At 42.4% G+C, this 23,404-nt stretch overlaps 1 protein-coding gene across 4 annotated transcripts; it reads left to right on the forward strand.

Moving 5' to 3' along the window:
* Positions 1–172: 172 nt before the first annotated feature.
* svilc (supervillin c) lies at positions 173–23,349 on the forward strand. 4 transcript variants are annotated; one of them, XM_034088874.2, is made up of 33 exons: positions 173–261; positions 3,144–3,632; positions 4,988–5,137; positions 5,258–5,434; positions 6,330–6,364; positions 7,599–7,660; positions 8,637–8,782; positions 9,411–9,639; positions 9,928–10,469; positions 11,137–11,266; positions 12,661–12,708; positions 12,831–12,893; positions 13,409–13,483; positions 13,569–13,662; positions 13,880–13,912; positions 14,005–14,170; positions 14,997–15,163; positions 15,633–15,752; positions 15,843–15,979; positions 16,644–16,791; positions 17,401–17,546; positions 17,671–17,846; positions 18,618–18,762; positions 19,118–19,436; positions 19,581–19,732; positions 20,347–20,449; positions 20,916–21,123; positions 21,224–21,357; positions 21,438–21,593; positions 22,002–22,145; positions 22,231–22,343; positions 22,764–22,919; positions 23,125–23,349. In XM_034088874.2, the coding sequence occupies exons 2-33, from the start codon at positions 3,367–3,369 to the stop codon at positions 23,212–23,214; spliced, it is 4,830 nt and encodes a 1,609-aa protein (XP_033944765.2). In that variant the 5' UTR covers positions 173–261; positions 3,144–3,366; the 3' UTR covers positions 23,215–23,349. The 4 variants fall into 4 exon arrangements, with proteins under 4 accessions (XP_033944765.2, XP_071060106.1, XP_071060107.1 ...); XM_071204004.1 differs by lacking the exon at positions 173–261 and adding an exon at positions 1,878–1,935; XM_071204005.1 differs by lacking the exon at positions 12,831–12,893.
* The last annotated feature ends 55 nt before the right edge of the window (positions 23,350–23,404 follow it).

Consider the following 23,404-nt stretch of genomic DNA (forward strand, 5'->3'; position numbering starts at 1 on the left):
GTGGGCTTTGGGGAGTTATGCTCCTGTAAACCAGTCTATGCTGTAAACCCAAGCTCTTGGAGAGCAGCGTCCGTCGGTTGCCATACTGACGGCTGCTTCCTGGTCGGGGACGGGGTCGTCCCATGGTGTGTCCATCTATTTATACCCTACTCCTCTTAATACGGACCCCTCTACAGCTGCCAGTGTGACTACATTTGGAGCGACAGTCCGGTGGGTCCGCCGTCTGAAGGGCAGCGGCACCACTCCTGCGGCGCAGTGCATGTAAGTACTGAATTATTCATTTATGTCTAATTTTACAGCCCAAAATGTAACCAGGCGCCAACTACGACCAAGTTCTGAACATGTTATCACAAGCCACTCATTTCGATCACTGAACTGTTGTTTGTGTTGTCTGTCTGTTGAAGTTGGGCATTGGTCATGGGAGTGATGGTGTACAGTGACTCTGAGCGTGTGTGTTCACAGTGTTATGGAGTATTGTCTAAAGTCTAAAAATGATATAGAGGTGGGGACGATTTGTCAGTAATGCCCGCACATGTTTCACGCGCAATTTACGCACGAGTTACTACGGAAAGTTCAAGAATCTTTAACCTTATGTGTGTGTATCACTGTTTTTAAATTGTTTCCCTTTTGGTTGAATCCTTTATGTGTTTGCAATGTGAATGACTGTAAACAGCCGTAGTTAAATAATTTAAAAGTAGTCTGTTGACATTCATAATATACATTAATCCCTAAAAAGCATGCAGCCAAAACACGTTGGAGGATGTAGGCAACTGTTATGTGCCTGGAAATTAAATTGTGATTTTAATACATTTGGAAATGTTCTCCATCCCTTGTTATTCTCAATCCATTCGAAATATAAGCAGTTTTAAAGGATCAGTGGCTATTTGTTGGAGTATTTTATCACACATAAACAAAAAACTGCCACAGATCAGCTGTTAGTGTGCTACAACCCGCTGAGGGAGTGGATCATGGTGATTGCATTAGGCTTTCCTTACTCTGCCCTGGCAAATGCCTTTATTGTATAAGGCTTAAGGACAATGCATTGCTATGTGTAAACCTATCCAGAAGCAAACATTGCTGCCACAACACATGCCATCTGTTAATGGAGAGTCAGTTTAAGTGTGAAAGAAGGGCCTCTCAGAATGTATCCCTGATTTATGGTGCTCCATGGGGGGGTTTCGTGCAGGTAGCCCAGGACAGGTGTAATTGGTCGGAGGCTTATTCTTAGATAGCCTTTTAATCAGGTTTACTCTGCTGCTGCGGGACACGGAGGTCCTCTATGCAACATCTGACATGTCTGCCCTTTGAGTTAAACCAGTCTGGTGGCCTGTACAACATATCCTGAAAAGCCTGTAATAGGGCTGGAACTGACAATTAAACTAAACGATAATACATCTTCCAATTATTTTCTTATTGATAAATAAAATGTCAGAAAATAGTGAAACATGTTCAACCCAGTTTCTCAAAGTCCAATGTGATGTCTGATGTCTTATTTTATCATCCACAACTTAAAGATATTACATAAAACAGAACAAAATTGCATTTCTCAAAATGTTCATCAAATTAAAGTATTGTTATTTAAATTGCCAATGCTTTTTCTATCAATCGACCAATCAATCAGTCAACTAAATAGTGGCTTCTCTAGTCTATAATGTTACACTGTTGTTTGAGTTTGAGTTGTGTGAGTTAGTGGAGAATGGCTCCTGTGTGCTCATCCACCGGCTTTATTTCAGAGCTAGTGTTGTTGGATTAGAAGCCCATGATCCCCCGTTGAGCCTCCATGGCATTCTCCCCTCCAATTGACAATCCTCTAGCTTGTCACATGACTTTTTGCTCTTTAAACAAGCGTGGCCACCAGCAAAAGCATAAAGGGGTGTGGCGTCGGTGGGACTTGGGCAGCTCGTGGCTTTGCTCTCTCTGGGTCCTGACAGGGAGGTGAGTTCTCCTGTTCTAGGTTGGCTGACGACGAAGGTGTTTGTTTTAAAGCACTTGCACACGTGTTTATGAGTTATAACACAGATGCTCATAACGCACATCTTTGAGCTACTTCTCTCATGTTGGGATCACTGAAACGTACAGTTCAGCTCATGAAAGCTCTCTGTGGCGTCCTCATTTTGGACTGACAATGTCTGCAAATGTGGCCTTCAGTTTATTAAATAGGACATTATATCTATAAAGTTTGGTTGTTTCTGATAGATTAAAGTCAGGCCTGATGAGTAATTATGCAGTCTTTAATCTTATCTCTCTTTAATTCTCTAGAGCAATCTAAGAAAAGCAGAAATCATGATTAAATGAACTTGCATCATTTACTTTGTCAACTTTGCTGCCACCAGAAGCATTCGGCCCTGCTGCAGATCTATCTGCTGTACTAAGTCCGAGGCTCACGTTTTTGTTCTGGCTCCATTGTGCTTCCTTCATCAGGAATGCTGACATCCACAGTTTTGAAAAGCAAAGAGACACATATGCAAACACTCAATTATGTTTGTACATATTTGTGAGCCACGTAGTCATTCATTTGTGAACATATGATGGTAAGCTGCTGCCTTTAAATGCAAATTGTATCATATCATTACTATTTATATGTGGCTTACTGCCTTATGCTTTGTTTGTGTTATTTATTCACTTCCAGGCAACCATGATGTAGCCAACAGGGACTTTTTTTGTCACTTCTCTCTGTACGTGTTGCCAAGTCATGTCATAAGTCAGATTGAATATGTATTTAAACAAATTTTGATCCAATCATTTTCGACAGATAACACTCTGTATTGACACACAACAGACAAACTGTCTATGTGGCATGTTAGATAACATTTGAACAGGAAAACTGACTTGTTGGGCTTGAGTTACATCCAGGGTTGTGGAAAAGACCAGAAAGTGTGCAGTGCCATCGAGGCCAGGACCCAGAGTGGAGCTGAGCTGCTGAGGTGTTGAGTTTCAGTGCAAGGGGAGATTCCTGCATGGCACTGCAGGCTGGTACAGGTCATCTTACATGGACTGTACAAGAGGAGAGAAGAGGATGCACTCTTACAAAGTCAATGTATAAAGAAGGCTAGGAAGATATCAACAGAATAACCAAGAAAGGGATGTCAATGTGTGGCTTCTGACCGTTTGATCTGTGTTTTGTTTGCTTGTTCCTTTTACAGGAGCAATGTCTCACCCACCAAGGAACAACATTGTCTGCAACCTCTGATTGGTTGGCTCTCAGCAAAGAAAGTCAATAGGTCCAATGGAATCTGAATCGCCATTTCACTGGAGAAAAGTTTGACTCTGGTTTGTTAAAAAGTGGAAAAAAAGCAACCCATCTGTTTGTATATGCTTTTTGAATAAGTCGAGGCGAAGAGAGTCAACTGAATCATCCTGAGGGACATGGACACCATGGAGAACCTAGTCCTGGAGCCCAGATCTGAGCGGATCGCTCGCTACAAAGCAGAGAGGAGGCGAGAACTGGCTGAGCGCTTCGGCAACCTGGAGGAGCTACCTACCAAGTGGGTGAGGAGGGATGGGAAAGAAGTCCACGACCCAGAGACCCACAACCAGAGAGGAACTTTAGACTCAGATGGCCTCAGTGAAAGAGTTAACGGCAGGACGCGCAGGGTTACTAACGGAATAGAGGAGTCCAACCACTTGAAGAGGTGAGTTATTACTGCACTCGATTGAGTGGGATACCATAGATTTCACCAAGAGCCAATTTAAACCAAATCCAAGAGCGATTTTTCTTGTTAAATACAAATCAAATATCTGAATTCATGTCTGTTTACTGATACACACATTTTAGGTGCATACAATATTTATTTTAAAATAAAATCAGGACACGGCTGTAGAAATCTGTAAATTATGATGATGAATAACTGAAAACGTTAGATGCAGCACATTGTTGGAGTCTGTACAGTTTTCTGGAGCTTGATGTGGAAGGGAGCGGGTGTGAAAGGCTTAATTTGTCACGACAGCAATAAAGCAACGGGTCTACTTCCTAACCCTATGACACCTCGACATCAGTACAAACTGTAGGTGTTGTACTGAAATAGAACAATGGATAGTTGGCAAGTATTTTGGTAACGGTGTGTGGCTTCATTCACTGAGGAAAAGTCTAACCTGATCAGTGACAAAAAAGTACTTTGTGTAGCTGTACAAGATAGATGTGGGACACTTGATCTACCTGTGTACTTTATGCCAAATGTGCAAACAAGTGGACTTTCTTTATCGGAAGCTGATCCACTTAGCATTGTTTCAGATTCTCACCGAAACTTGGGTTAAATAAGACTTCAAATAGGTCTTACTTTAAGACTCAAAAGAATGAGACTGTTTTAAATAGTAACGTTTTTATTTAAAATGCTTGTGTTTTGAGCATATGACTGGATGAATGAGATTTGGATTATACTGCAATAGTTGTATGAAAGTTAATGAGCAAGAAGAACAACATTTCCCTCCAAAAATTCAGGTTAACATGCGGTTAGCTATTGGTCAACAAATTATCATATTGAGGGTAAAATGATCATTTAGGTAAAAGTAGATTGTGAGAGATCAAATACATGCAAATGTATTTATCAAACATTTAAAATCAAACTTTTCTTTTTTAGAATGTAACACATTGGAATATGATACAAATTGGTCCGCTACTTACCAGCGACCTTTCAGCAGCTTCAGATCCTTGACTTCACCAGTTGCTCTACGGACTTTGTTTCTAATTAAAACTGAGAGGTCTAAATCTGTGGGTCACAGCTGGGAGTTAAAGAGCCAGTCTGATGCTTCTTTTGTATTTGATTGGTACCCGTCCAGCCTGACACTGGGTACTTTTCCTTTGAACTGGCACTATGGAACAGAGACTGGGAACGTCTTTCGTGTCAGAATGCACACCATTGCACCTTTCTCTGTTGGAGCTGCACATTTTTGTTTGTGTTCTCTTGCCAGTAAAGGTTTGGTTGTATTGTTGTTTCCCGAGAGTGTTCCCCACCCTCAACTCCTTCCCCCCTACTCCCGCCCCCTCCAGGCAGGGTTCCCCGGGCTCTGCCAGCATGCTGGGTGGGGAGGGGCACCCCGTCCCTGTTGGACTCGATGCCCCGCAGCTCCACACTTGGGTGTCGGTGGGCCAGTTGAGAAGTTCTCTTCTGCAGCAGACTGGGAACGGAGCGCAGAAAGTGTAGGGTCGCCTGCATGAGTGTGGCCCAGACTGTCACTGTCAGCCTGTGTACTTTTGTGGCCATTTTTACCTCAACATCTTCTTCCTTCCCTCCTCCTGCTCTGTTCCCGTGGGTACCAGTTGCCCTGACGCTGGGCTGTCCACCTCCTCTTTGGATCTGGCTGTAAAGCCTGGCTCTGAGGGGGGGCGGCGATGCACCCGGCGTTACCTCCCCAGCGGGTCAGGTGGGGGTCGCAAGACCAGCGAGCGCTTCAGGACACAGCCGATCACAGCCAATGAGATGGAGGAGAGCAGCGGGTAGGGGCTGTGTGCTGTGGTGCAACGTTTGGCAACTGGTTGGTGTTCACAGAGAAGATTCTGTTTGCAGTGTGTTGTGCCTTTTACACTGTTAAATTGTATTTTTAGTCTTGTATGGTTTTAACAGAGACATATGTTAAGGATTTACATTTCAGGAGAGCAACACGAAGTGTAAAAGGTGGATTTGCAAATGGTTAAGGACTTGGGGGTTTAATGGTGGGGATGTTAAGATAATGCCCAATAGAATTGAATGGTGGGACCAGTTGGCTGTTCTCTCTATACAGTGTGACTGTGTTCTGGGTACAGCATTAATTTTTTCCTCTGAGGATGAAGTTGCTCTGTTCCTGCATTTGAGATCGATTTCACTTGTATATTGACTTCCTTTATTACTTTATTAAATATAACAAAATACCAACTTTTTCCATGAATCATTTATCAGTTTCTCTTAAGAATTGTCTCCACATTTTGCTGATATCATTTGAAAATGTGGTTTTACCATTTGCCAGTGAAGTGTATGACATCTGGGAACCTTGAGCAATATTCAGACGATTGCTGATGGTTTTTGATTAATATCTGCTTCTCACTAATACAAATGCAGTCACACTTGAGGTTTGACAGCTGCAGCACCTTTACATATATGTCCACGGGTGGTGTGGTTTGCATGTGTTTGTCCTCCTTCATGACCTCCACAGTGTTGATCTACCGAGCATGCAAATATGACACAGTATCTTGCTTGTTTGAAGCTGCATACTGAAGCACAAAGACATGTATTGTGAGCCCGCAGCTAGATCTGAAATGAAACGCATGCATCGGAGCTGGAGTTTTTAAGTCCACATAATTTTCCTGTTTGTTCTTCACCTGTGGAATTCATTCTTTACTCTTCTCACCCTTCTAGGGGGTTGGACGCAGAGGAAGAGGAGAATTGCAAAGGTGACGCTGTGTTCCCGCCTGGCTGTAATCATACAGTTTGTTATTGTCTTTGGAGACAAACGGCTTTTGTCTGCTAAGCTGGTACACTGGTGACTATGTGAGACCGAGAGGGAGAAGGTCAGAGTATCACAACACTGGTCACCACTGACAACGCAATGATGTGAACATAATGATGAAAGGAGGAAAAAGTTAAGGGGCAACAGAAGAAGACTCGAAAAACCTACGATTCTCTTCACAAGCTTCTTACAAAGCAAACGTTTAGAGCGTGCATCCAACTTGCACAGTTGCTTCCACAAACTAATATAACAGCTCATGAATCGGGTTATATTTTTAGGCTTGCGATATTTAAACTCCTCTTTGATGACAGATTTACGTCCCACTAAAACGATTTTAGCAGTGGAGCAATGCTATGGCAGTCCCTCTCTTTACCTCACCATAAAACCTTACAAGCACGTTTTACAAAGATTGACCGACTGAGAATTCACAGCACGTCTGCGGAATCAAGCAGGCAATGGAAATCTAGCTTTATATGCTACTGGGATTCATTTCAGGCCATACGTCTTCTGCCTTCCACTTTGCACTGGATTGAACCCCCAAATTCAACAAAAGTTAGGGATTTACCAAGTCTCACCGTTTCCTGTTGGAATACTTAAAAACTCTATTTTATAATGCTAAAGTGTACACAACATTCAAATGACAATATGTCAAGAAATGGGGATAAAATGTGTTTAGTAATACCTTTCAGGTATTTTATATACAGTTAGAGTTTCCTGTTTCCTGACCAAGTGGTCTGGCCCCTTTAAAAACTCACAAGATGAGGGGTTATGAGATAATTAATGTGGTAGCAAAGAAAAACCTTTATCTAATCTTTGCTTCTTTTTGTGCTAAATATTGGATAGTTTTTGCTCCAAAAAGTGGTATTGTATTATCCTTTCTTATTTTGTGCAACCTTGATATGAAATTCGACTAGTCACTATTGCTATTTGATAAGTATAGTAACAAATTGTTTGTAGAGAAATTGACAAATTATTTTGTAAAATACCTCACATTTAATAATCTACTAAATTAGTTTCCACCTTTTTAAGAATCATCACGTGTAAATTACATAATGTAATTTGTGAGGATGTCGATGCCTGTTTGATCACCAGTGCTGCTCCTTGCTGACATATTGCGTCTGAAACGTGTGATGGATGGCAACTGTTAATGACTGAATTATATCTCTTTATTCTCCCAGCTGATGTGAAAACAGATGACAGAGCCAAAATGAGTGTGGCAGCCAAGATGTCTTTGTTTAAAGTGAGTCTATACCCTGAAACCAGATCCGTATTGCTGCTCAGGACCGGCTCAATTCCTTTTATGTTAATGTTTATGTTTGTCCTATTGCAACAATCTGCCCGTAGCTATTCACTGCTCCTCAATCAAATGTGCAAGGCGAAGATTCAGCTGAATAATGTAAGGTTTTCTGAAAGTTCCTCATGACAATCAAGCATAGACAGACTTGTCTAGCCTGAATGGCTTCCCTTACAGTATGTAACTGTCTACTGAAATTTGTAAAATGCAATATCCTATATTAGATTAAAACTACCATAGCTCAGTTAAGAAGTTGGGGGGAAATGTATAGAACAGCTAAGGGAATGCTACACTTATCACCCTCCGCTGCTCACCTTACAGTCTGAGAATCATGGTGAGCCAGCGCTGAGCATGCAGAACACAACCTGAACATGCTGATGGATATGAACGGTGAAACAGGTGCAGTGATGCTACAGTTTGTAAAGAAAGACTGTGTAGGTGAAATGAAAACACAGTTTTTGTCTCTACACAGAAGAGCAAACACCTTTTGGATTTTCATTTCAACAGTTGAAATTCTGTTTCTAGAATGAACCCTTCTTCAACATTGCCATAGCCATGGAGCTTCAGGTGAAAATGTGCCAGACACTGTATTACTATTAGCAACCATGGCAGAGGTGTGTATAATTAGCCTGCTAGCCTGTGAAGGCAGGCTGAGGTAACTGAAGCAGGCAGCAGAGCTCTGGTTACACTGCTACCCGCTGAGCTGGCTGGCATTCTATCCATGTAGCCAGCACGCTCCACCTTACAGCGAGCTGCTTTATTCACCAGCTATCTGACCCCTCCCTCCATCTGTCCATACAAATAGAACAGGAGACATCTGCACTGACATGTTTGTGCTCTCATTTATTAGTTATTTAGCATGTGGAGGCTGTGCATTGAAGATGTTGTGGGTGATATTAACACGTTTCCTCCTCCTCTGTAGGAGCTGGAGAAATCAGCCGCCCCCGAGGCCTCGGCCTTCCTGAAGCCTCGCTCAGGCAGCGTCTCTCATGAGCGCAGGACGCGCCGTGGCAACGATCATCGCTTCCTTACTCAGCCAATCACCTGTGAGGAAATCGTGGCAATCAGGTGGGGAAGCTTAGTGGTGGTCAGATGGAGATTTTAAGCTTAATTTCTATGAATACAAATACCATACAGCGGCATGGTTCTTGGCCATTTGGTTGATTCAAAACACTTTTATGCAACTCAACTCAACTCCACTTTATTTATAGCACCCATCATACAATGATGCAACCCAAAGCAACAGGCTACACAGATAACGTTATAGTCAACTTTAGATATCTGTTCCATTGCTGTTTCTAATAGCCAAGCAATTTGGAAATGATCTACGTGTTAACTATTGTCATCCCATAAAGTACACCAAAACAAAAATGACAGGATCATATAAACTGTAAAGTACTGAGGAGGACAAGTCACAGTTTCTTCAAGTTTGTGTGTGTGTGTGGCATAAAGGTTGAGAATCAGTCTAGGGAGCATGTTAAATAAGGTCACAAATATTTGTTAATTAATATAAGTGTCCAACTATGTTCATAGTTATAAAGGAACATGTCGATGTAGTTTTGGTAGAATGTGAACAATGGATCTTTGCGGCACGTACTGTATGTAATACATGTATCATTGACTATTCCGGCAATACTTGTTAACAAGATGAAATCACTCTTGGCTTTAGTCTTTGTTTACTCATGTTTCCCCACAGCGCCCCCAAACCAGCCCCCCCAGTGGAGCCCCAGTCTGCGCCGGCTGAGGCGGTGGAGGATGCTGACGAGAGCTCCAAGCTGAGCATGAGTGAGAAGCTGGCACTCTTCAACAAACTGTCCCTCACAGGGAAGCAGGAGGGCGGCCCCGCTGACGGGCCCCCAGAGAGACGGAGGCAGAAGGGGGCCAGGTACCGCACACAGCCCATCACTGTGGAGGAGGTCAGCCTGGTGAGTACACAGACCTTCAATGCTCAAAACTAAACAAAACATGAAAATGAAAGAATGTGCTTTTGAAGAAGACAGTGCTGACCTTTAAGCTTCAAAATGTGTAAATAATTAGAGAAAAAGTCTGAAACATGTGTCTTTGTCATGTTATCTATTTACACACATAAGCACAACAACCATTATACAAAGTCCTACTAAATGTCTTGCCCTGATGAAAGTTTTCTACTGTGTATTTAAATGTGAACAATGATCTATACCTGTGTCTCACCCTTGTGGCGTGTCTCTTTTCAGCTCCAGAAAGGCCCCGTTCAGCTTCCTGCCTTCTCTTTGTCCCCTCATCTGTCCGACAGACAGCAGGACTCGTCTGTCAATCTGAAACCCAGTGAGCTACGCCTCGCCCAGCCAAGTCCTGACTCCGGCCCCGTGTCTGGAGAGGGTCTGCAGCTGCACGACTCTGAGCCCGTCCTGAGAGGAATCCTGAAGAAGAGCTGCTCCGGAGGCTCCGAGTGGAGCAGGGCGACTTGCCATGAACAGAATGGTGGAGGTTGTGAAGATGCAGGAGCACAAGGGAGGATGGAGAGCACAGAGCGGCAGGAAGTGCCTGTACCCCCACGGAGAGAGAGGCGCCAGGCTCCAGGTGTGGAGGGGGGCTCGCTGCCTGCCGCTCCCTGGAGGCAGAGGGCTCGCACCAGAAGGGAAACCATTGCCTGTACACCGATAAGAGCCGTGCTAGAGCAGGACGCTGCGCAGGGGGAGAGGGGGGGCCAGACAGAGCTGCAGGAGCAGCTGCTCTCCTCTGTGGAGCACCGCTCAGATACTACTGGGAGAGTTCTGTGAGTATCTGAATGTGCTGATGCATGCCTCTTTATAAGAACAAATATTTAATTTTGCAAAAGTTCATCAACTTAATAGTCGATGCAACTTGAGCTATCTTGATATGTTTAAAATGGCTTGCAGGGATTTCTTTAAAATAAAGAAAGTATAAGAACGTTTCTATTACACATCTGCACATTGCACATCCTACTTTAAACATTGGTTGTTGACTTAATTTTGTAAAATGATTTCTGTCTTTACATTTTAGCAGAGAAACAAATCTGTTACGGTTCAAGCCTGCTCTGTGTGTTACTTTTACATTTGCATCATAATATATTAAGTGGCAGCTTAAGCCACAGACCAGAAACCAATTATTGACAATTTCTGTCTTTTATCTGAACCCATTTACCAAATAACATCATAATATTTTAAGTGGAGACATTGGCCTTTTCACTGTTTTAGTGTTACAAGTACTGAATTAATTGAAACTAAACTCAAGAGAGGGTAGGCTGGTACAGACATTATCTTTGTAGGGCAAACCAATAAAATACTGTAATGTTAAATAAAGGAACAATTTTGTTAAATAAAGGCACGATTTGGGATATCTATCCATTTACTGTTGTAAACAACACGTTTGTCCTCCGCTGTTCTATGTTTTACATTCTGTATATCTGATGTGACCAAAAGGCCGCAGAATGAGGAGAAGAGTGAGAGGAGGAGGATGAATGAAGAAGCCCCAGCCGTGGGACATGTTGAGGTCACACTGCTAGATGGCAACAGCAACCTGCAGGAGTCCACCAACACCAGCAGAGGAAAGGTAAGAACCTACAATGATTTCCTTCACATTGTGAATGTATTGGCCTGCGATGTCTTCAGTATGTAGAATGAGACTCACAATGGATAAAAGCACAGCTGCAGAATCAACAGCTGTTGTCTGTTAATGGGAAACTCTTTGCCCCTCAATAATCTCTAATCCTATGGAGCCAGCGGGCTTCAGACTGTCAGCAGTGGGATAACGTTTAATTTCACTTTTCCAAATCCCATTTTTGCAGTTGCTGATACAAATCCCAATATGTTTATTTACACTGCCATCAAGTATTGCCATGCAGTGACAGTATTACAAAACTGCAATCCTACAACTCCATTTTATGCACAGGAATTACATGTACTTCGACTCATCATGACACAAACAACATCAGTATAGTGCACGTTTGTAGTCCAACATTCACAGTACTTTTTTATTTTAGGTTCCCAGCTTATGTTCTGTCAAATAGGGAAATGATCCCGTCCCACAGAGCTGGTTTCAGATGATGTAACCAAGCATCAGCTGTCGGCAAACACCTTGTCACTTCAGTGGTTGTATAAAACACATGCTGCTGTCATGCCATGTTATAGAAAAGCAACACTTGTTGTCGAGGGAGATTCGGCCCAGGGCGCAGAGCGACACCTGCAGTATTGTTGTTGCACATACACACTTATAAACAGACAGTAAGAATTTAAGAAAAGTTTGAACCTTGCGCAGGAGAATTAAAATGCAAAAGTGGCCCCAAAGGATATCCCGTTGTTGATGATAATAATCATACAACAAAAAATAAAGAATCAAAAGACAAAAATACAGATTGCATAATTCGTCAAAGTTAAAACATCCAATGTAGTTAAAAGTCAACATGCATATCAATGAAATAGATATCTTTGCTAATGAAAGTCCACTCAACGTTTTCTGTTAAATGATCCGTGAAAGGAGCCTCGAGATGTTTGCAGAAAGCGGCATGGAGAGGTTGTTGGGTTCACTCTCCTTGCCATCCTCAAATCCATAATGAGAAGAGGCCGCCTGTTAGATCGGTGTGTTTGTCATTCCAATGAAACCAGATATAGCATCTCTTAGCAACAGTGCTATGCATATGGTAGGTGCTAAATGTCTTGAGATCAGACTGAAGTCACTGGGATATCTCTCCAGACTACCAAGTGTTTATGAACTGAGAAGAGTTTGACTGTCTCGGGCTTTATGTGGAATGTACGCAGACTAAATGTTGACCCTTTTATAACCTTATTATCTCACAATGCTGACGCACGTGTGTGTTCATATACTGTGTTTTGGTGTTTTAAATGTATTGTTCATTCTGTTCGGTTTCTGTTTTTAATTGTACTCTTCTAGCAACACTTTAATTTGTTTGTTCTACCCCTCTGTTCCCCCCACACTGCCCTCTGCAGGAAGAGACGGAACACCTTCAAGTGGACGGTGTCACCCCTCAGTGCTGGGTGAGTCTTCATCTGATGCTTTTAAGATCCTTCTAAATCTCCCTTATGAAGATTATATTCATTACTAATTTGACCATAGCTTTAGCCTGCCCGCCTCTCTTCTAATTCCTCTTCTCTCCCAGGATCCCGTCTTTGCCTCTGTCTTTTCTAGCAGTACCCCCCAATATATCATGTGTTTCAATCAGGTAATTGTTTGCATGGCAGATCATTCGACGCCTTGTTTCGGGTTTGCAGTGTTTTGTATGCAGTGAAACGTTTTCGTCCTCGCACAGTTTCACACTATGACACTGATTTTGACAAATGATGTGTGAAGTTTCACTCATGCTAACGAGATAAGTCTGCCACCTGCGGAGTGTTTCTTTAGTTAAATAAATCATCCTTTTTCTGTAATGTAACATCACGGCTCAGTGTCTGTCACACTTGTGTCATACCCTTTTTTTTCCAACCTGCAACAATATTGGAAAAAACATTTGCTAAAAAAGTAACCGAGTTTCGTTTAATATTAAAGTCATTTTGTTCATAACTTCTGCTGCTCAAATAGAGTTGTTACACATAAGCAGTCTCTCCTGGTATGATACTGATATGTTTCTTTGTCTACCATCACATTTTTGACCATGCACGTCTCCAGAGGGGTCTCTCACCACTTTCCTACAATTAAAACTAACCTGTTGCCTGCATTCTCTGTTTAACTCATCCTCAGACAAATTTGTCTTTTGAGGCACAAGAAGTCCCCTCTCCTACCAAGGTTCTGATTCAGCCTCAGCGGAGACGGAAGGTGACACAGGCCGAAGTTTTCTTTAAAGCTTAAAGTTTATTTTAATATATAGACAAGCTTGACATCTGTTTTTCACGATGCCCAGGTTAATGGAGTTGAGGATGAGAATGGCGAAGACGAGGACATGAATACAGAGCAGGAAAGGAAAGAGGAAAATGCCGGATGTTTAGCCCAGAGAGGTGAGTTTATCGAGTTCACTTGCTCTGGTTTCTCTGTGACTCTACCTCAGGACGATTGTACATCTGACTCCTGCTCTCTGTGCGTACTACCCGTCAGGATCTCCAGAATCAGACAGAAATGAAACCTCATTACAAAGGACTCTCTGAAGCTCCAACACACACATGTTTTGAGACCTTTCCTGATTTCTCTAAATAGTTTGTTCTATTTCCTCAACAGAAATCTCCCTGCAGCCTTTAACAGAGTTTGAAGGTAAGATCATGTAAACTAAAGGCTTATAAATATATGTTCATAAAGTCATTACAAGCACACAAACGAGTATTTTGTGTCCTGTGCGCCCGCAGATCCACAGGTGTCTCCACATAAGGTGAGGGAGGAGACGCCTGTGGATGAATCAAACACTGATGGAGGTTCCGACAGAGATCAGTCAGCCCCCCCACCCTGTGGAGACGCTGCTGCCGCAGAGAGTGAGCAGGACCTGGGCGTCCTCTGCCAGACCAACGCACCCATGTGAGCTGGTTTTACTGCAGATTGTAAGAGTGTTGGCCTTTCTTATCGCTGTCATTTGGAAATCTGACAGTCAGGGATGTGCTAGAAGGGCCCATCTGATTGTAGGTATTTTGTGTTTAAATAATAATCATCTAGAGAATGCTATGGTCTCTGACAGGTTTGCAAATTAGATTGATTTAATTGATTTTTTTTCCCTATAATTTAACTTATGAGCTTTAAAAATCTTGTTGCAAAAAACAAAAATGATGAGGTGTGTCTAAAAGGTTTGATTATTACGTGCCCGCTGCAGTGGCCTAATGTTATGTTGACAATATTACATTTGGAATATTATGGTATTATTTAAAGAAGGACAAAACTGATTTTTTTTGTATTAACGCTCTGTAGAAGTCCTACATAATGATTGCATGTGAATCAAATACTATTTTTGGTTTCAGGTTTTCTAAAACACCTAATTGTTTGTTTTTACATTGAGTCATGTCTATGTTTTTTTAATTCAGCGTTGTTTATTGAATTTCACATTAGTTTTCTATTTGAACTCCCGGCCAATAAACTTATCATCATGATTGGTTTATTTAGATGTAGTTTATGTGCAGAATCCATCTTGGATTTCAACTTCTCTAAGTTTGTTATATATTGAAAAGTATAGCTATTTGCAGGTTACTCCCAACAAGGATAGGACACTTGTGGAACACACTTAAATAATAATAATAATAACTGAGCAGCTTTTTACATTCTGGCTGTGAGAGAGATTATGTCAAAGTTTAATGACAGATCAATAACTAATCAATATAATAACTGAATTCTTATATATGTGTGTGGTGTGCAGACTGACATCAGCAGTAGCGAAGCACAGGCGGTCGGTGCGCCCGTCCCGCCGTACGCAGGGCTCCAGAAACCCTCTGAGGGCCCTGGCCGCCCGGGAGGACATCCGGCAGGACTACATGGGGGAGAGAGTGGACTCCGCGTCTGAAGAGAGCAACCAATCAGAGAAGAGTGAGTGGGGATATTACACTCTCTTTAGTCTTTAGGCAAGGCGAGGCAAGTTTATTTATATAGCACCTTTCAACACTAGGCAATTCAAAGTGCTTGAAGACATTAAGCATTAAGAAATAGTGCCGCAGAAACATATTATCATATGGCATTTAACATTTAAAAGCAAAGATAATACAAACATGAATAACACGGGTACATGAATACAAGTTACAGTGCAGTGTGAGATATGAATCAAAGCAGTGGCAAAAAGAAAAGTCTTCAGCCTGGATTTAAAAGTAGTCAGAGTTGCAGCGGACCTGCAGGTTTCTGGGAGTTTGTTCCAGATATTTGGAGCATAATAACTGAACGCTGCTTCTCCATGTTTAGTTCTGACTCTGGGGACAGAAAGCTGACGCGTCCGAGAAGACCTGAGAGATCTGGATGATCCTTTTTCATTCAGCTTAAATGTGTGTGTCTTCCCTCCCCGTAGAGTCCAAGAACCCGCCTGTGACAGAATCAAATCTTTCCAGAGCAGAAGACGTCCTCTCTTCCTCAGACACAACCAAGTCTTCTCCTCCCTTCAGCAGCCTCATGCTCATTCACATCAAAGGTCAGAATATAGTTATCTGTATGCACGAGTGTCCCAACGATGACGTGTTTGTATTCAGGTTTTTATATTAACTTGGGCTTGTGGCAACAGGTAGGCGGCAGGTCCAGGTGCGTCTGGTGGAGCCCTCAGCGCGCTCCCTGAACAGTGGAGACTGCTTCCTGCTGGTCGCCCCGCAGCACTGCGTCCTGTGGAGCGGAGAGTTCGCCAATGAACATGAGAAAACCAAGGTACCACCGAACACAATTCAGTTCAATTCAAGGCTTTATTGTCATGTGCACATTAACTACAGTGTAGATATGGCAATGAAAAACGTAAGTCACAGGCTCCTCCAACAGTGCAACATCAATATATATATATATATATATATATATAATGTGTTGAGATGTGCAAGTAAATACAAAGAAAATAGAATAGAACAGTTACATATGTAATGTTAATATTTTCTATGGTGGGGATCAAAACTGTCTCAAATGTAAAGGGTGCCAGGCTATAATAGATGTTCAGGGTATAAGACATGTTGTGCTATAAATACGAATTTGATGAAAACATGTAGAAATGCTCACTTTGAAATACTTATTACCAATCACTTTCACACCTTCACTTTCCTGCTGTCACCACATACTGTATTTTGATAGCTTTGACCAACCATGGTGAAACTACAGTTTCTGCCTTCACACATATCAAAACGTGTGACTCAATCTAAATACTGGCATTGGCACTGGCAATACTGCTAACATGTGTACAGTATCTGATGGGGCACATTATTTAGTAAAGCACCTGTTGCAAAACTCTTTCATACCAGAAATCAAAATGTTAAGAGTATTTTGTTACCAACTAGTTCCATACGCCTGTTTGGACGCGGTATTAGAACATTTTATTTTTATTTTTCAGGCCTCTGAGCTGGCATCATCCATCCAGAGTCAGAGGGGTCTGGGCTGCCAGGCCTCCCAGGTGGTCCACCTGGAGGAGGGGGTAGACTGTGACGGCAGCCTGGCAAAAGACTTCTGGGGCCTTCTGGGAGGACGGACACAATACAGAGGTTAGAGGTCAATGTGTCTGCGGAGATCATTTATCCTTAGATGGTTTTACATTTTATGTTTATCATTTATTAAGTCGGAATAGAAAATTAAAATACCTGCTTTTTTCTTGAGACATTTACCTAGCTTATCAACTATTTAAAGAGAACAAAATAGAAAATTGGAAAAATAGGATTTTAACATCATTTTGTGGAAAAGTAAAAGTACGAATGCCACATTATGAAAATACTCGACTACAAATCAAAGTACACAAAATGTACTTGTATCAAAACATATTTTGAAATAGCTAATTATTGGAATATTACTGTATACTGATACATTTATGTTGGCAGCTTATGTTCAAGGTAGAGCTTCTTATAATATACTGTGGTGATGTTTAATTTATAACACATTACATTTTTACCTTTTCTTATTTTTCCCTAATATGTTAACAGTAAATGTAGTTATCAGAAAATGATGGTGGATTTAAAAAGTACAATATCTCTCTCTGAAATGCTTTGGAGTAGAAGAACTGAATTGCAAAATAGGATTGTTTAAAAAGTAAAATGCATGCCACCACTGACCTGTGTAGATGTGGACTGAGCATTCTGGATGTTCTTGTGTTTGCGTAGGAGCCAGTGCAGAGGAGGAGGATGAGCTCTATGAGCGTGGGGTGGTGGAGTCAAACTGTGTGTACCGGCTGGTGGAGAACAGGCTGGTGCCTCATGAGCAGGCCTGGGCCTCCATCCCCAGTGTCTCCCTGCTGGGCTCCACTGAGGTCTGAACTCTCTAAATATGTTGTCCATTGCGTGCTTGTTCTAAAAAAGTCAGACAGTTAGTTTAAACATCTGATCATGTCTCAGATGAAATGTATGCCCATTCTGTCATCCTTTTTTCTCCAGGCCCTGGTGTTTGATTTCGGCAGTGAGGTGTACCTGTGGCATGGCCAGGATGTCTCCCTCAGTAGGAGGAACGTTGCCTTCCAGCTGAGTCACCAGGTGTGGGTCGGTCCTTATGACTACAGCAACTGTGGAGTGAATCCGCTGGATCCCACGCAGTGTAACCCCAACACACCGCTGTAAGTTCACACCGCAGGCGTAAAGCTTTTAGACCCTACCTTACAAAGGAAAATCATCATATCAATGTTGGGACACAGAAGAGTACAGCTGTAAGTATGACCTAGTTTGAACATTGCTGTGCACCTAAACAAGTGTGGATGTAATGCCACACTGGACACAGTAAGCACAAGAAATTAAGTTTACTGTGCATGCAGCAGCCCAGTAATATGCAGTAAAAGTCTTTAGTGCATGCTGTAAAGCCAAAGCAAATGGCATTTCATTCCAAAGTGAAACCCCAGGATACAGCATTGTGTCCACATGACGTGCTGTTTTATGAATACACTTCACACTGACGGGCTGCAGCTGGCAAAAGACAGTGGAAAGTCAGAATTCACAAAAGTAGCAGGACACCTGTTGAACATGTCATTCAAAACGAATGGGCTTTAATGCTGCTATAATAGCCATTTATCTTTTAAGATGATTTTTGGTACAAAGTTGGGGGCACGCTAATGTCTAAAACATGAAAAAAAGTTGGGGGAAAAGCGCTTTATTTTTGATATGCACAACAATTACAGAAAGGATTTGTTGATAAAAAAAAAAGTCTGCTAATTTATAATGTATGAAATGTCACAAGTAAAAAGTGAGACTTATACAATAAGGACACTGCAAAGCCCAATAATTTACCACAATGTGCAAAAATATCATTTAAAAGTTACATAATTGCAAAGCGATCATTAATTGGGTTTGGATTCGGTGTCAAATTAATTTGTTTTGAATGACTCTGTCCTCAGGAGGGGAGCGGGGCGTCCCAGCTGGGCGTTGTTCGGTTGTGTCTCAGAGCACAGCGAGACTGCTCTGTTCAGGGAGAAGTTCCTGGACTGGACAGTCAGGAGTGGAGGCACGGAGGAAGCTGCTGCCGTGAGCCACAACACACAGGTTTGTCTGATAGAATGAGTGCACACACACACACACACACACACACACACACACACACACACACACATACACATACACATACACATACACATACACATACACATACACATACACATACACATACATATATATATATATATATATACATTTAAGATAATCAGTTTTCTCAGATGATTTAATCTTGACCTCTAATTTACATTGTTATTTTTTCGATTCCATACATTTCACTTTCAAGATTCTGGGTTTAGTTAATCATTGCAATCAATCATCATTATCTTTTTTCCAAATATAATTGTTGCTTTTATTTAAGCTTTAAACTGATTCTGATTCTGATTCAACTTCCATCCGTCCACAGCCTGTCCCAGTTCAGTCTTCCGAGTTAATGCCCCCATCCTCAGACGTCTTAAGTGCCTGTGATGCCAAAGCCTTAGTGTCCGGTCAGTTACTAGAAGGGGATGGCGTGGTCCATAACGTGTTGGCTGGGGTTGACGTCCAGAGGGGGCACGGTGTCATCATGCTGGAGGAAGGACGTCAGATGGAGATGAAGACAGTTGCTGTGGACACGTGGCACGTCCAGGAGTTTGATGACAGCGAAGTTCCCGTGGAGAGTACCGGGCAGCTTCACGAAGGAGACTCCTACGTCATCCGCTGGACGTACAGTATCAACACTGTCGGTCAGAGACATTTATCGCATCACCCTCACATTCCTTACTGTGGCTTATTCTGTCCTTTTAGTCAGTGTTATTTGATTTAGACAAAAACATCAGCTATAAAAAATACCTCAAATAGAAATGTAAATATGTTCTCCTCTGCTGTAGATAAGATGAACAGCACTGAGGAGTGTAGAGGAGATTCCGAACAAAAAGAAAACACTGCCTTCTTCCTGTGGCGGGGCCGTCACTCCAGTGTCAGCGGACGGGACACCGCTGCTTTCCTGTCCATTGGGACGAACAAGCAAGGGGAGTCACAGGTGAGGCCTTCAGAATACCGTTTGGTGGAAATAAAACCACACCCTAAAGTAATTACTCTGTAAGAACGTTTACTGAAGGAGCATATTGAAGGACACCTTTGGCCCTTTGGTGTGAGGGTTTACTTTAATTTAAAAAAAAAATTGAATTGGAGGGATGAAACCCTCTTTAATGGTCACACATGCAGAGCACACAGCACACACAGTGAAATGTGTTCTCTGCTTTTAACCCATCCTAGTACCAGGAGGCTAGTACTAGGAGCAGTGGGCAGCTATTGCACAGCGCCCGGCGAGCAATGGGAGTGAGGGGGGAAGGGGGATGTCCATTGCCTTGCTCACGGGCACCACGACAGGGCCCTAGAGGTGAACTGGGACCTCTCCAAGTGCCAGTCCACACTCCATACTTTTAAGTCTGTTCGGGGACTTGAACCGGCGACCCTACGGCTCACAGTCCAAGCCCCTACTGACTGAGCTACTGCTTGATCGAAATATACTTTACTGATTGCTGTATTTAGTAGATGCAATGCAGTACAAGGGTTTACATGCAAATACACACTGTGTGTACTCAACAGTTTGACTGATTAAAATATGGACTTTTTGCTGTGTTGTCTCTGAAGGTGGTGGTTCCTCAGGGAAAGGAACCTCCCTGCTTCCTGCAGCTTTTCCAGGGAGGCCTGGTCGTTCACAAGGGCAAGAGAGAGGAAGCCTCCACTAATGCAGGTACTGTACAGGAAGGGCCTGTATCTGTTCTCCTGGTTCAGTCATCAGGCTCAGAAATACTTCATTTATCCCTTCTAGAACATAAACATAGAGAAATGATGATAAGAAAGATGTATATAAATAATGTGCATATTTTTAACAGGTTGAAAAATATAATACTAACATTTTTATTTTAAGTGTGTTAAAATACAGGAAAAAGTGTTAATAGAACAATAATTGAAAAGCACATTTGAATTCAGTATTAATGGCGGAGTAAACCAGAAGAGTAATAACTACACAGACGGAGCTGCCGATAGGGGTAATTAAGTGCAAGAGCCAGTCTACTGACTTGGATGATGTGACACTCTGAAGGAGAAGATGAAAAGTTTGATGGCCACAGGCAGGAATGGACTCCTGTGGGGCTCTGGTGCATCTTTGGACAGCACGCAATGTCATGTGATTTTAAAACAAATATTTTCTTTTGTAGCAGAGTGGCGTCTCTTCTGTGTGCGCGGAGAGCTCCCGGAGGAAGGCTCTCTGTTGGAAGTGGATTGCTGCTGTGCAGGTCTGAGGTCCAGGGGCTCTGTCGTCCTGCTCAGCAGCCAGCAGGGGCTGATGTACCTCTGGACGGGCGGTAAGGCTCACAGCGGCTCCAGAGAGGTCAGCAAGAGGGCAGTGGAGCATCTCACTCAAACGTGAGTCAAGTCAGTGGGTCAGCTTTTCAAGGATTCAGTGATGTCTTTAACATAGAACGTTGAAATCACTTTCCAGCCTTTGAATTGTTTGTGTTTTTAGGTGTCCACCAGAGCTGGGTCTCGGTAAAAGCAGCCCTGTGAAGGTGCAGGTGGTGGAGGAAGGCTCAGAGCCGGCAGAGTTCTGGACAGCACTGGGACAAATGGACAGGAAGGCGTATGACTGCATGCTGCAAGGTAGAAAACAACTCAACGTCTCTTCACCCAGGACCTTCTCTAATCTTCTAAATCACACTTAAAAAATATGTCTTTGTTAGATCCCGGAAAGTATAACTTCACACCTCGCCTCTTCCACCTGAGTGCCTTCTCTGGGAGTTTCCAGGCTGTCGAGCTGCAGAGTCCAACTCGGCTGCCGGGGGTCGTGATGCCATCGCCCTTCATCCAGGAGAGCCTGTACTCTGTACCACAACCAGGTGACAGCATACACATGCACGCATGCACAATACACAAACGTGTGTGTCTCTTTCTCTGTTATCTTTTTATGTACATTCATTGAAAACAAGAACCACATTACTTTTGAGTCAACTATTTACTTTATCACACATTTACACTGGTTTGTTGTCATCAATTTCTAAAATTGTTTTGGCAGTATCCTTTTTTTTCCTTTCTGCCAACATCAAAAGTTCACTTAATTTTATAAGTTCATTTGGCTTGCATACATTTACCTAAATAAAATGTATATTCTATTAATGCTTTTTTTTGGTATATACATATCTGACTTCTTTTCACCAATGAGAAACGTTTGTGTATACGACTCCCAGAAGGGCTCCGAAATTCACTTTATTGTCTCATATCCACTGTCTTTCTTGCCTGCCTGTTAGCCTTGTTCCTGCTGGATAACCGTCTGGAGGTGTACCTGTGGCAGAGGGGTCAGCCTGAGCAGACGGAGAGCTCGGCCTCAGCCTGGAGCTGCTGGCATGCTGAGAGGAGGTGTGCCATGCAGACGGCGCTGCAGTACTGCAAGGGTACGAGAAGGCTGTTTAAAATGAATGAGTTGCTGATTAGTTGAGAGTATTTACATTTTTCAATGTTTTTTTCTCTGCAAAACAGAGATGAACCCAAGACGCCCACCGCAGGCTTACCTAATTGTTGAGGGTTTAGAACCTCTTACCTTCACTAATGTGTTTCCCCACTGGGAAAAGAGCCTGGGACCCCATCCACAGGTAAAAACCCCATGCACTTATCTACACCTCACTGTTTCTAGTGTAGATATTCAAAGTATAATACGTAACATTTCTACATTAAAATGTTTAATCTCTAGACTGATTTTCTATATTTTGTTGAGTTTTGTTACGTTGTCCAAGATGTCATAAGTTGTCCTTTTTATCCTGACACTTTTTTATGAAACACATTTTAGATATTTGTCATTTATTTTAGCCAAATATAGAATTTAATAGAGTGGATGACTAGATCTTAAAATATTAGAACGACAAGCTGAGCAAATGTAAGCTGCAGCTCCTACATCCTGTGTCTACCAGAGAAACACAGATTTGCACTGTGACACTGCCTTATTCAAGATTCTTTTCTACCAGTTTTAATCACCAGCTTTGTTCTATGTATTTTTCCATGAATGTCTGTGTAAGGGTGATGCGGGGCGGGTGAAGCTGACCTTGGTGCAGGACGCCCTGGCCCAGTTGATGAAGACCCAGTACCCTCTGGAGGAGCTGCTGCAGAGCCCCCTGCCTGAAGGAGTGGACCCCCAGCGCCTGGAAGTCTACCTGTCGGATCACGACTTCCAGGTAAACTGATGGAGCAATATGCAGTGATGTCTTTTAACCAGCAGGCTGCAGTGTTATCCAAATGTTTTACAAATAATAATAGATGCTCTCATATTTTTAATCTGATAATAAATTATTTAGAAGTTTTGTCTAAACTTTAACATTTATATTTTATTTTATAAAATGATTTCCCCAGTAAACAAATCACTACAATTATATGTTTCAGAGTATTTTGGAAATGAAGAGAGATGAATACGCTTCCCTCCCAGACTGGAGGCAAATTGATCTGAAGAAAAGCAAAGGGCTGCTTAGCTAGACAGCGAAAACAGATGGAGGCTGACTGATGCTCCTGCAGCAGGGACTTCCTCCTCCACTGAGAAGAGAAGATGGCAAGGGGTATTAGCACCGCGTTGCTGCACAAAGGACTGCTCACACTGTTATAAAAAGAGGAAAGAAATTACCTTTTATTTATGTCAAACTAGTATGAGTGTTTAGACTTTTTATCA

Source organism: Pseudochaenichthys georgianus, chromosome 8 (genome assembly GCF_902827115.2).
Source record: "Pseudochaenichthys georgianus chromosome 8, fPseGeo1.2, whole genome shotgun sequence".
Lineage (NCBI taxonomy): Eukaryota > Metazoa > Chordata > Actinopteri > Perciformes > Channichthyidae > Pseudochaenichthys > Pseudochaenichthys georgianus.

Bases quoted from the DNA above. Each gene is read 5' to 3' on its own strand.
- svilc (XM_034088874.2), top strand. From the start codon at position 3,367: ATGGACACCATGGAGAACCTAGTCCTGGAGCCCAGATCTGAGCGGATC. The intron at 3,633-4,987 runs GTGAGTTATTAC...CGCCCCCTCCAG, and splicing joins GAGTCCAACCACTTGAAGAG to GCAGGGTTCCCCGGGCTCTG. The intron at 22,146-22,230 runs GTACGAGAAGGC...TCTGCAAAACAG, and splicing joins GGCGCTGCAGTACTGCAAGG to AGATGAACCCAAGACGCCCA.